This window comes from Cololabis saira, chromosome 1, assembly GCF_033807715.1.
Source record: "Cololabis saira isolate AMF1-May2022 chromosome 1, fColSai1.1, whole genome shotgun sequence".
Classification (NCBI taxonomy): domain Eukaryota; kingdom Metazoa; phylum Chordata; class Actinopteri; order Beloniformes; family Belonidae; genus Cololabis; species Cololabis saira.
In genome coordinates this window covers 12,980,032-12,994,386 of record NC_084587.1, presented here as the reverse complement: position 1 = coordinate 12,994,386, position 14,355 = coordinate 12,980,032, and the positions used below count along the sequence as shown (strand labels likewise).

The 14,355-nt window shown below is 40.1% G+C and overlaps 1 protein-coding gene across 2 annotated transcripts in view; it reads left to right on the top strand.

Moving 5' to 3' along the window:
* ctnna2 (catenin (cadherin-associated protein), alpha 2) overlaps window positions 1-14,355 on the top strand; it is a 375,232-nt gene that overhangs the window by 341,342 nt on the left and 19,535 nt on the right. For both annotated transcript variants that reach the window (XM_061741302.1, XM_061741389.1), the window contains exon 14: window positions 5,374-5,487. In XM_061741302.1, the coding sequence (XP_061597286.1) occupies window positions 5,374-5,487 (114 nt within the window). The remainder of the gene's footprint in view (window positions 1-5,373; window positions 5,488-14,355) is intronic.

The window sequence follows — 14,355 nt, the reverse complement described above, 5'->3', positions numbered from 1 at the left end:
TTACAAATGTTTTTTATATGTGAAAACAAAATAAACTACCGTATTTTCTGGACTATAAGCCGCACCTGCTCTATTTAAAAAAAAAAAAAAAACAATAAAAAAAGATATACAAGCCGCACCTGTATATAAGCCGCATCCGCTCTATTTGAAAAAAAAAGATATGCAAGCCGCAGATATTTCTGTTGTTAGATTAGATATTTACTACATGTACAGAACAATTTTGAACTGTAAATGATGTACATGTTTGTACCTAAATAGATCCTTTCCTAACAGCGTCTTTTAACACGGCAGCAACTTTGCTGATTTAAAATGGGACAGAACCAAGAGAAAATAACTGGTATTTATTTATCTATTTATCTGTTTGAAATCTGCTTCTACCTACTTCTATCTGCTAAAGAAGAAGTAGCGTATTCTTCTTTGCATTTATTTTGTCTTAGTTTTTATTCTAATTCCGGTTAGCACTTCCCCTAGCGGTGGAAGAAAATCCACAGAATAGCTGCACCTTTGTATAAGCCGCATGGTTCAAAACCTATGAAAAAAGTAGCGGCTTATAGTCCAGAAAATACGGTAAATAAAAGAATAAAGCCAGCTGCATAGATGGGATCACGTTGTTTCATGAGACAGTGAAACAAAGAAATATAATCTGACAATCAAACCCTTGGGTTTAAATGTTTATCGGTACCAGAATTTCTACAAGCTTGTAACATTTTTCTAAATATCTGGTTTTATTCTCTGCTGTTATCTCCGCGAGGTAAACGGCCGACTCACACTGAGCACATAAGCAAGCAGTCTCCAAGGTAACTGACTGTGGGTTGGCACCTCTGCTGCGCCGCACAGTGACCTCATTGAAGCTAATGGAGGGGGCTGCGTTCATTCTCACTCTTTATGTATGTGTGAACATGGCTTTGGTCAGACAGCACCTCAACTTCACTGAAGTCATGTAATACACGACATCCCTCACAATCATCATAGGAGGGAGGGAAAAAAATCACGGTTTGACTTACCTCTACAGGCTAAATCATTAAAATATGTCTTTTTACATCTGACAACACCAAATTGTCATTTGCATGTGTAACCACAATGAGCCACGATGTTCCCCAGCGCCAGGACACTTCTCTGAAAAACATATCGTGGGATGACATGATTCTTTCTAGCACAAGTCGGACCGCTAATATTCTTTCACTTGGCTGAGTTTATTCTCCAAATTGGCTACATTAATACTCTTTTGTCACATACTTCAGCTGGTCAGTGTTTTCACTACCCTGGATTTCTTTTTCTTTCTTAGAGCTAAATGTATTCATAAAAGTGAAGAAAATGTCACAAGCATCTAAACATATGCATCAAAAATTAATCAGCTAAACCAAATTTAATCTAAGATGAGATGAGATTGTTATTTCCTGTGGGATTTTTGTTCAGTGATATGATTTGGTAGCCTGGCAAGCAAAAGCAAGTCCACAAATGAGAATTACTCTGGAACCTCTCAGTTCAGTTTTGATTTCCAAGGGGAGTTATTAACAATTTTTGGATCAGATGTCTCGTGACACAACTGGATAGATCTACCACCAATTAAAGCACGGGCACACCTGACACACAGTCATGCTGTGCAGCATCCCACTTTGATGCTCCACTGTGAAGTCCTCTTGCATAAAACCTGCCACATATTACATTTTTTTTGATTGGCCTGTGCTGAGCATGAGGTGAAAATCAGTTTGAGCTAAGGGGACGAGACACGTTGAATCAGAGCAAGTGAAACTCTCAAAGTCATCCTGTCCCCAGGCTAATTATTTGGAGAAGCACAATAGAGGTGAAAGCCTGCAAAACCAAACTAAATAAATTATACATCAACTAACCAATAAAGTAAAACAATCACGGTTCCAATATCTGGAACACGCTGAATCATTTGTTAAAATATACTTTGTTGAATATCCACCGTGGGATTGGGACAGCACTTAAAGCCAATATTCCCACACCTCCTTGTCCTCAGCTTCTTCCTATACCTCACTAAAGATTCTAGGACTTGTCTAAAATGCTTTATGCATGCGTGCAGGAGGTTTCCCCACGAGACGCCTGAACCACCAGAACTGGTTCATTTTGATGCAAAAAGCAATAACTCCCTGATAAGCCTCTCCTAAATGACCAAACTCTTCACACTCTCCCCTAATGGTGAGGCCAACAGAACAAATGGACAGAGCTCTCCTGGGTCATTTGCATTTACAGTCTCATTTATTCAGCAGCTACCCACAGGCATAATGTGTTAGCAGTTAGAGCCTGTTCCATGACTTGAAGGTTCAAGAAAGCCATTCTACTGTTCACAGTCAAATTAGAGTTGGACTATATCTTGATGATATCTGTCAAGCTCCCATAACAATTCAGATTTTTATCCCCCCTATACTACCGTATTTTCTGGACTATAAGCCGCTACTTTTTTCATAGGTTTTGATACATGCGGCTTATACAAAGGTGCGGCTATTCTGTGGATTTTTCTTCCATCTCTAGGGGGAGTGCTAACCGGAATTAGAATCAAAACTAAGACAAAATAAATTCAAAGAAGAATACGCTACTTCTTCTTTAGCAGATAGAAGTAGGTAGAAGCAGATTTCAAACAGATAAATAGATAAATAAATACTGGTTATTCTCTCTTGGTTCTGTCCCGTTTTAATCAGCAAAGTTGCTGCCGTGTTAAAAGACACTGTTAGGAAAAAATCTATTTAGGTACAAACATGTACATCATTTACAGTTCAAAATGGTTCTGTACATGTAGTAAATATCTAATCTAACAACATAAATATCTGCGGCTTGCATATCTTTTTTTTTTTTAAATAGAGCGAATGCGGCTTATAGTCCAGAAAATACGGTATATACGCTATACTTTATCCAGGGATTATAAGACAAAGATGTCTGTTTCAACTGCCACCCAATCCACAAAGCACTAGACTGTTACGGCCCCGTAAACATGAGAACATGGGAAAATGAAACCCCTTCATTACAACAAGATGAGGAGTCGTGGAGGGGCTACTATAAAATAAAGGGTTTGTTTTATGAAGCTTTGATGACAAATGAGCAAAATGAGATCTACCAGTAGTGTTATTGCTTTTCTAGCAAAATGTAAGGACTTGATTCAAGAACTCTCCAGTGTTGCTCCATATGGCGTCGTCAGTGTGCTAATAAATCATTTGCAGCTCGTTTGCCACATGCGCATGCTTATTCACTTTGCTTTTGTTTTTATTTGTAATTCATTAACGCCCCTATTACAGTGGACAAGTGTTTTATTTTAATTACACAATTGTCATCTTGATGAAGCTATCGGACTACAAAGGAAATTCAACCCAGATACTTGTGGAAATGTAATTGACATGCACTGCTGTAGGGTATAACAATTGAGATGACTTCAGCAGATCAAAAGGCCTGTGTTGTCTGAGAGAGGGACTTTGAAGCCAGTAGGGTGGAATAAAAAATGCCCTTCAATTACTTAGTCAAATAATTTGTGCTTGGGGCTGGAGATAGCTCAGTTGGTTGAGCGGGAGCAACATATACAGAGACTATCGCCCTCGTCCAGGTGGTGCAGGTTCAAATCCCGGGCTGTGGCACTTCACTGTGCCTTCCTTCCTCTCTCTACCCAATTTTCCTATCCAGCCACTGTCAAAATAAAGAAAAAAAGATTGTGCTCGCGGAACGATAAGAGAATTAAAACATAGAATATTTACTTCATGAAAGACGACAGAAGATTGGTTTACACATTTGTTGCCAATATTGCACATAGTGCTGTATATTTCCTTAACACTTGAAAGGAAGAATTTTAAAAGGGTTCTTCTGTAAAATAAAACCCTGTTAGATGATTAAAGATTGTGCTTCTTCAAAGAGAAGCACGGACAAACAAAGAAAATCATGAGGTTCACAGATGAAAGCGAAGAACTAATGAAAGATCAAAAATGAATGGTATAAGCCGTTGGAAATCCAGACGGTGAAACCCTTTGTATGTCTTGTCTTTTTGATTTATGCTTGGGTGAAATAGATGAAGTCATTTTTATTTTGTTTTTAAGTAAAGTTGACTAATGATCAGGGTCCATTAGCGGGGGTTCAGGTGTAAACGGCCAGACGGGAACATCTGACATGGCTGCCCCCCCTCCATCACACTGTAGCGCCGCACGAGAACAATTGACCACAAATAACACTGCTCACCATGTGATGGCAGTAATGCACATTTTTGGCATTTCGCAAACGGTAAACAGTATAAACATGGATGGGACATGGGGTTTTTCCTTCGTTTTTTTTGTGCTTTTTTTTAGCACACACTGCGGTGGAGATTAAATGACAAAGTATTTCTAATCCAAATGGTTTACATGAGTTGTGTCCATATGGTTCACACAAGAAGGCTGAACGTGATTTCCTGCCAGTATTATTAAACCCAAGCAGCAGACAGTCAGGTAGTTCCTCTCGGGCAATCGGAGTAGCTCTCCTACTACAAGAGTGTTTTTAACCCACAAAAGGTCCCCAAAGGCTCTTTTGCACGGCCATTCTAGGTAATGAAGACACGCATCAAAAGGCTACCTGAAACCTCTACAAGTGGAAACACACTGAATAGTACTATTTAGTATTAATGTGAAACGGTCTGACCTTCTGCATATTTTTATGATTTATGAGTTCTAGTATTTGCTCACAGTTGAGTGAAGAAAAAGTATTCCAAATGTTCTCCTCGGGCCTGCCCCCATTTAACCACCTACAAGTTGACAACTTTTTTAAGCGTAGTGTAGAGCAGAATCACAGCTGCAAACCTCAGTCTTTGACAAACAGTTTTTCTGAAATGGTTTGAATACTTACTCTTGCACTTTTCTTGGTTTATCCCAAGCTTTCTCTAAATAGTCAGCAAGTGCAAATACTTTATAATCAAAAATCCATTTGAGCCTCTCAGCATCACTTACTCACATCAAATCCAAATTCTTAGACCTATCAAATAATTTCTGACGCAACTCATGATACAGAGGACAATAAAATAGAAAATGGAACTCATTTTCAATATCATTAATATCACAGTAAGGACAATCCGCTCTTCTTCTTCTATATATATATATACACGCATGTATATCTATGTATGTATTACACACAATCTGATTCTGGAAGTTGTGTTGCATTTCTATGTGCATGCTGAGTTTGTTTTGAACTAAAATTCAATTTGAGGTATTTTGTACTGAAAGCTACAGATGGAGACATACAAGAAGACATTTCCACGGAATAGAGTTTGAAATAAAAGAAACAAAATTCAGTTTTCAGTCATCACCATAGGAAGTTGTCTATTTTTTCCCCTTTTTTCTTTTTTTTCCCCGTTTCGCCCTTGATCTCTGGCTTTCTGTCTGACTGCCTTTGTGCTTCTTGCAGACACCAGAGGAGCTGGAAGACGACTCTGACTTTGAACAGGAGGACTATGATACTCGCAGCAGGACCAGTGTCCAGACTGAGGATGACCAACTTATTGCTGGGCAGAGTGCTCGGGTGAGTAGTTGTTCACTTCCCCACTGTGCAATACACTTTATAAAAGAAGTTTATAGACATAGAGTTATAGAGCTGTAACAAATATATCAAATAACATCTCTTTTGTTTTGTTAAACAGTGGGAAGTAACCCCAAATCTTTTATAAAATGCCACTAATTTTACTTAAATTGTGCACAAACATCCACTTTGTTTCCTTGGCTGCCTGTAAAACGGTTCATCCAACTAGTTCCACTTGCATAGCATTTAAATTGTTCTTACAAGCAGCGCTATTTGACATTAACATTGTTCAGGGATGTTAGGTGTAAAATTGTAATCATAAACAAGGACGTAATTACCAAACTCCCTTCAGACGCTACCCAAAATACAACATAGCACAGTGCCAAGACCTGAGTCATGATCACCAGGGTCTGAGCTTTGTTGCACATTAGCAAGTTTTCACTTGGGCCCAGCTTAAAGGACATTAAGGGGGTATCAGGCCCTGCTCCCCTTCAGCAACACAGAGGCTCCAACGGTGAGTTGCACGTTGAAATGGATTGTGGATGGCAGGAGTGTGACTTGGCTCAATGCCTCTCCCTGTGGCCCGGGTTTTCCTAGGACTCTATACAGTTGCAGACGCTAGAGTAATTCACCATAAAAGGAGAAAAAAAATAAATCCTATCAAACAGCAGCTTATTTTAGTTTAATTTCTGTTCAGTGCAACTAAAGCCCAAATAATTATGTTTTGTTGTTCTTTGTACAAACATCAGAAAATACAATAAAACACAAACCTTTATTCATAAGGAACCACTAGTAGCAATAAAAACATCACGTTTAAGCTCAATCACAGTTATTATGGTAAAGATCCAGTGACATGTTTACTGATCTTCTGGTCGGCTTTGAAACACAAAGACTGGAACTTTGAACTGCTATGTACAATACTGGGGGACAAAAAAAAACGTCTGTCCTCACCATATCTTAAACTTAGATGTATAATGATGTGTTTTAGTATCTCATGTATTCCTGTTCATCTAAAGCTGTACTTACCCCACACAAACTAAGTCTGGCACATGCACTGTGCTCTTTGAGCTGTATATGGCCGGCCAGGACGAAATAGACCGCTGCATAGCGGGTGCAGATGAGAAAATGCATGTCAAACAGGCCTCCTGCATGGGCAGCTTGAAAAATACGAGTTAGCTTTAAGAGGGGAAGTAGCGGCCAAGTTCTGCTAATCAACCGGCTTCTGGTGTTGGCAGTTTGTTGGTCAGCCGTCAGGACACAGTGACAAAGATGATTCAAAAGTGAAAAACATTCAAGACGATTGCCAATATTAGGAGGTGTGAACATCCCAGCGTGTAATGCTTGGAACCTGCAAAAAAAATCAAGAGCGACACCCATAGACATCTATGAGGCAGTACTTATAGATGCTTATAAACAGGGCTGCACATAATTATTTTGGTCTGGTGCTCAGAGGAGCCCCTGGATATGTGACTTGGGGCTCCAAAAACGCGGTGACCCGTCTCGCCGGATCGATAAAAGAGGGATGCAGGAATAAGTTATAGGCAAAACAATATTTATTCACTTATAAAAATGAATGGCTCAATATGGTCCTTTACAAAGTTAATTTATTTCAATAATTCAACTAGAATATGGTGTAAAAGTTAATCTATTTCAATAATTCAACTTAAAAGGTGAAACTAATATATTACCTAGTCTTATTACATGCAAAGCAAGATATGTTGAACCTTTAATTGTTATAATTTTGATAATGGAATTGTTTATTGATTTCATAAAATATTCTCTAATTTATTTTTTATTTGGGGTTTTCATAAACTGTGAGCCATAATCAGAGAGCAGCGTCTTGCTGGTGCAGGAAACTGCTGCACGCAGTGACGGACACTGGCTGATTTATGGTTCCGCGTTGCACCAACGCAGAGCTTACGGGGTAGGATACGCGGGAACGCGAACGTACGGTACGCGTCGCTCGTAACATCATGCAGCCACTTCTCGGCGAACACACGTTTTCTGTTCGATTCGGGTAGTGGTTCAGTTTGGCGTCTCTTTGTAGTTGGTGGTGGTGGAACGCCAAAATAATTACTTAATGGCGCTTGCTTCTTGGACATTTTGACGAGACGTGTCGGGGTTTGTTCAGTAAAGCTGATCCTTACCTCTCTTCCTGCCCAACGAGCATGGAGGGGGAGTAAGGACGCGCTGTGATTGGCCAGTACCAACTTTGAGTGGCAGTTCTGGGGAAAAGCTCTCGCTATAGATTTTTTAATATTAGTATTCTGGTCTGGCCACAACCAATAATATGAGCCCCAGCTGTTGGTACGCAAAAGCGCTTCGCAGCACAAGATTGACAGCGCACTGTGGATTTTGACGGCGCATGCGCTCTGGCAGCCCACTTATGTGCAGCCCTGCTTATAAAGCATTAATTACATGGATATTACCAAAGTAAGAAGATAAGAAGTACTGTAGTAATGTGGAAGCAAATTATCTGTGGAGCAGGGGCATACAAATTAGTTTTTTGTGTTCCCCTGATAGTGACATAGTTGATAAGGGTTTAGTTAACTAATCAAAGCAAGTGCTTAAGGTTTAATTTGAAATCCAGCCATGAACACGACGAGCAGATCGAGGGTTTGGTGCAACTTCAGGACGACTGTGAGGGGGTTTCTGCGTGCGAAGCACCTTAGTTTTGTTGCATTTCTACTCCCACTAAGGCCCCTGCAGTGTAACATTGCGGGACCATCTGAGCTAAGATGCACCAACGCTCGTACACAAAGAAGATTTACAGCACCAAACTGTTCATTAGTTTCCCTGGCATTCAGCTGTGCTTTGAGTGGGCAGATCTTTTCAGACAGAGTTTGCAGTCACAGCATGGCTCTTTTGTCATAACTTTTGACTACATTACAACATTACAATGTACATTAAGGTGAAATAATATTTATTAATATTTGTTGCATGCGCTCAAATAAATGCACAGTGAATCACCCAGCAGGATTTATCCCGTTTATACCCATAGTGTACATTTTCTTGAAGAACATAGCTGCCATAATGACGAGGTTTCTCAAGGCTCTTTCAGACGTGCACTGCTTTCCATTAATCTGGTGACAGCTGCTCATGTCGAGTCTCAAACCTCCTCCAGGTGTTTTTTTTATATGATTTTGCACACACACACTATGTGAGACCTATTAACATATACCATCGGTTCAAACGCAGCACTAGTCTGAACTGCAGCGTTAATGAAGAGGACCCAACTGCAGCCATGTGGGAATTCAATAATATCCACAGTTCAGAGGAATACAGCAGATCGTGTTATTAAAATAAGCTGTCCAAGTTTTCCTTCTGCATGGTTTTACCTGCAATAACTTACAATGGCAGTCTTTTTGTTTGTTTTGTTTTATTTCCCCCCTCGATACACTATCTGCTCCAAAAGAGCCAGAGAAAACAGCGAAAGCTTCAGAGCTGCTGCTGGTGCCATTTGTTTGACTATATATTATTTATTTCAACTCAACATGATTAAATGTAACAGAAACTGTAACGTTAAGGGACTTAAGCGTTTTGCTTGCTGCGTGACTGCGGAGAGATCTGAATTAAATGATGTCATTTTTCCTCGTTCTGATAACACCTACACTGTTACCGTTGTGCAATTAATTCCCCACAAATGAAACCCTGTGACAGCTTCTTTTCTGCCACATCGATCCACAGCAATGTTTCAGAGAACCATGGCACACTTGGCACACTCATTAGAATTGTTGTGACATTACAGCATGATGTTGTGAGCGAACGGAGAGTCTATAAGGACTTTAACGATACACGTCGCTTGATATACTATCCGGTCTTGATTGAATGGCAAGTATTGCGGGCATGCATGGCTCATTCCATTACTTTTACAGGCATGTCTGTAGGAAACCAGAGCAAGGTTAAAGGAAAAGTCACCAACGTCTGAATGTTTGAATTCCATCACTTTAACAGATTGATGGAGCCAATAATGTCACATATCTCATATCTGAAAAGGACTTTACACGGTTAAATATTGCCTGTTTTTCCACTGGTCGACAGTGTCATGCCCTTAGAGATTAAACTTTAAAACGTGCAAAAGACAAGTACATCCATAAAAGATGTGCTTGATGTGAAGCACGGGTTATCTTCCCGATCTGCTTCAGCCTGTCATCTCTCAAAAAAGCCTGCTGTCATCTCCCGGCCGTGTCCAGTCGCCACTTCTTTTCAAAGAGACGAGAGAGAGTAATCCATTTTCTTTTCCTAAGGAGCTGACATGAGCACACTAAGGTTTATAGTTGTGATCCCGGCAAATCTGTCCAGTTGTGCCCATTACACACAGGACACAGGCGTGATATCTCTGCTTTACTCTTTCTTTCTTGCTTTATCCATTTTTTCTCAGTGTTAAGAAGAAGCAAATCACGTCCACAGGACCCTCTTCTCCCAGGGCTTTCCTTCACTTCCTTCGGGCTTAGTTATTAGAGCTCACATGCATTACAAGGAAGTAGATGAGAGGGACGGCTGTATGCAGCGTATTTTTGAATCTTTCCATTTAAAAAAAATTCTCCTGTTACACGCCACGGATAATAAACAGGCAGCCAAACATAAAAGTGGCCCTTGCACAAACAGAAAAGCATTTTCAAACCGGGTGATTGGATAACCCTGCTGATAGGTCATCCATAAAATTGAACTGTGAATGTCTGGACAGTTTATTTCAAATGAAACAAATTAAAGTCATTTCAAGACGCCCCACTCGGTGAAGAAACCCGGAAAGTGCACTAATCCCTCCAGACGTAGCCGAGTCGCAGAGTGTATTGGCACGGCGCTCCCTCGGCCGGATTTGCCACTATGTTAAGCTCCCAAGGCCTGCTCTTGTTGTTATCAGTAAAGAAGGGGAAGGGATTTGGGGATAAGTGAATTCTAGAGAGCTGTGCGGGAGGAGGGGGTGGGGGTGTGGTGTGGCTTTACCACGGGCCTTAGTCTTCCCCTGACGTCCCAATTGGCTCATATGTTTACCCATGTGCCGCGGCTGTCTTTAATATACAGAAGCTCGTCCCCTCCCTTCCTCTCTGACGTGCCCTCTATTGTAACACCATTTTCAGAGTAAACTAGTATGCTAACACAAACCCTCTCTCCAACCTTCCTTGATCCCTTTTTTTTCAGTTAATTCTCTCTCTACACTTTTCAGTTTTGCTCCTTTTAACTGTTCGAGGGAGCCGTTTCTTATGTGCAGAGAGAGAGTGCCTAACATTATCTGACTCAAAACAGTGGCAGAAAAAGCAACATGGTCCCCTCCTTTTGACACTATTAAGTGTAATTGCAGAAGAAGTGTATAATTGATGCCTCAGCGGTTGGGTGTGAGCATCAATTTGAGGGGAAGATTGTTTTTTATTGTGCACTTTGAGAAAAAAGTTGAAATGTCTGGAAAAAAGTCTAAATGTCGAGAAAGAAGTCGAAATGTCGAGAAAAAAGTCGAAATGTGGAGATTAATGTTGAAATACAATTTCGAGAAAAAAGTCAAAATGAATGTTGAAATACAATTTCAGGAATAAAGTCAAAATTTCGCCTTTTTTCCTCAACATTTCAACTTTATTCACGAAATTTAGACTTTTTTCTCAACATTTCGACTTTTTTCTCTAAATTTTGCTTCAACATTAATCTCGACATTTCGACTTTTTTCTCGACATTTCGACTTTATTCTCGAAGTGCATAATGAAAAAAAAAATGACCTGTAAAATATTATTTCTATTTTTCTCCTGCCTAGCCCTAATACTCTTCCGTAAAACTGCCTTCCTTGATCCCTTTTTTTTCAGTTAATTCTCTCTCTACACTTTTCAGTTTTGCTCCTTTTAACTGTTCGAGGGAGCCATTTCTTATGTGCAGAGAGAGAGTGCCTAACATTATCTGACTCACAACAGTGGCAGAAAAAGCAACATGTTCCCCTCCTTTTGACACTATTAAGTGTAATTGCAGAAGAAGTGTATAATTGATGCCTTGGCGGTTGGGTGTGGAAAGAAATGTGAACAGCAAAGATGTTAAAGCAGACAAATTAAGAAAAAATCATGCAGTGCTGTGTTCGCAAGTTCATAAATGCATGCCTGGTGTGATGTCCACATGGGGACTGGTGGATTAAGTGGTGCTCCCGTAGCAGCCTCTTGCAGTGGCCCTGTTAAATGATGTCTTACTTTATATTTATTTTACTGAGCTTTTTTCAATTTAAACTTTGATTCTTGGAAACAGTTTCCATAGCTGTTTTGGATGCTGTTCTGCTTGAAAGTGTTCCCCTGGTAATAGCACTTTGTGTTGCACTTTACCTGCATGAAAAGTGCTTTATAAACAAATAAAGTTACCGTATTTTCCGCACCATAAGGCGCATTGTATTATAAGGTGCACCTTCAATAAATGGCATCTTTTAAAACACCCTTCATATATAAGGCGCACCGCATTATAAGGCGCACTAAATATATGGTAAAATACCGTACTATAGTGGTTGAGTTACGTATCTACCTGATGGATCTGTGCTACAGGAAATGCTACAAAATCCTACAGCAAATGCAAATGCAAAAAAAAAACAAGAAGAAAAGTACCGTATGTCAAACTTTATTAACAAAATAAAAACCAGCTTTGCTCCGTCTCGTCAAAGTCGCCATTATGCGAGTCAGCGTCGCTGCTGTCGTCTTGAACGTCTGTTTCGATTCCTGACGTTTTTAGTGCCGTTACTTCGGCGACACCAACTACATTACCCACAATCCCCCTGACTACAGTAACAGAAATTACCGTAATGATCATATATAAGGCGCACTGCCGGTTTTTGAGAAAAAAGGCTTTTAGGTGCGCCTTATAGTGCGGAAAATACGGTAAGTTAAGTTAATGCTGGCACTTTGTGCTGAGTAGCCATGATGAAGGACAGGTGGGGCCAGAAGATTGAGCTGTCTAAAGACCAGCTAATAACTAGTAAAAGGGGTCAAGTGACTGATTCCATCCCCTTAAAACTGGCTGCTGTGAACAAAGCTGTAAAGACATGGCTGAAAAGGATTGGCTGCTCTCAGATTAGACCCTGTTGCTCTCCCTGGACGAACAACTAGTGTTATACGTGCACTGGGCATTGTAAATGAAAGGGGTGTTATTGCCTCCCTGGTGCTGAAGCCAAGGGGAGGGAAGAGGAGTACGGAGGCGTCGTGGAGTGGTACTGCATAACATGACCACCTGACTGTATGTTTAGTTGGCCTCGCTGGCCAATGACAGATCCACGGTACCCTAAATATAAACAAGTGGACCCCCCCCGAATTTCTTTCTAAGACTCTTAAATTTCTTAACGACCCGAGTTTCGTTTCGACACCCAACCCCGTGCCAGTTGATGTAAAAAGGACAGGCGGTGCGCTAAATCGGGTTAATAAACACTGCCAGGTTATCCAGCAATGTAAAATATGCTACAGATATTTCATTAACACCTAAAGAAATGTTGTCAACATTTTAAAGGGGGAAGAAAAAGGCCCTAATATGTCTCCTTTAATGACAGCCAACCAATCCTGAGGTCAGAGAATATTCTACCAGTGTTGTTGATGATTAGGTAGAAATCACAGAGCATCATATTTCCGGTCACACTGAACATGAGCATGTAATCAGCAGACCAAAGTCCAGGGAGCCAAAGCTAGAAGCTGAGAACACAAGCACCCTATAAGTGTCTGGACTGAAATGTCTTTTGTTGATTTTCACTGCTCTATACTGTGTTTAAAAACAGGTTGTAATTTAAATCAGCAACATGCATAATACTTTCTTTTAAAAGACACAAAGTGTTGGCCAAAGTCAGCTAACACATTCAGTTCGCAAACCAATGTAGCGAGGGTTATTACGTGAATGTAGAGTAAGTAATTTGGCTTTGCTGCCTTTAGAATATGTCTATTCGCATGAGAAGACAATGTTTAGGTCAGCAGTGAGCGGGCAGCGACGGTCCCGACCTCTCCAGCAGTGGAAGTAGCTTTAACCTGTATGTGGAGCCTTTGGCTTGCGTGGGGGTTCAAAAATGCTGAATGAAATGCTTTTCCACCACAGCAGCGATATCAAACTTGGTTTCAAGGGTGGCAGCAGGGATTTGGTAGGAGTCACCTTTGAAATATCGCATCATGACAATTCAAAAGGCAAAAAGTGATTGACGGCACTGCAGCAACACATTAAAGAGCAGCCAAAAACCAGCACTCATGAGGAACGTTACAAATACAGAAGCATGCAGAAGTCTTAGGCACCCTTAGTATTGTTTAATCAGGATTATGACTATATCTCTTTGTTGTTGTTGTTTTGCCTTTTAAGATATAAACAGGAAACTGAGGAACCTGGCTCAACCCAAACAGGGCTGAATCGTGCATGTGTGTGTGTGTGGATATATTTCTGGGTTGATCGTCATCAAACTAAACATGTTTATATGAAAAGTTTCCCATTTTTCACTTTTCTTCTCATTTTATATACCCTGAAAACCAAAACTTAAGTAAGTATTTTCTAGGAAAAACACTATTCAGCAAATTAAACATCCATAATCATCTGCCATTGTTACTTAAAAGTAGGGTAAGCAATTTCTGGATTTCTCATCTTTTGAGGAAGGCAAGCATCGACTATTTTCCCCAGCTCCCCCTCCTTTTCTTTCTTGGTTATTTTCTTCCAAACAATTTCAGGACAGCAAGCCATCTATATTTTTTGTTTTCATTTTCCACCTGACTCAAGAGAAGTAATAAACTTTCTCCACACAACAAAAAAAGAGTAAGAGGGTGAAAGAGGGCTATGGTGATTATTTCATTAAAGAATATCAGTTCTTGGAGGACAATCAATAATAAATGAGGTTAAAAAAAACAATGATAACTTTTTTTTTTTTTTTTTTAAACTGCACTCATTTTTTTCTCT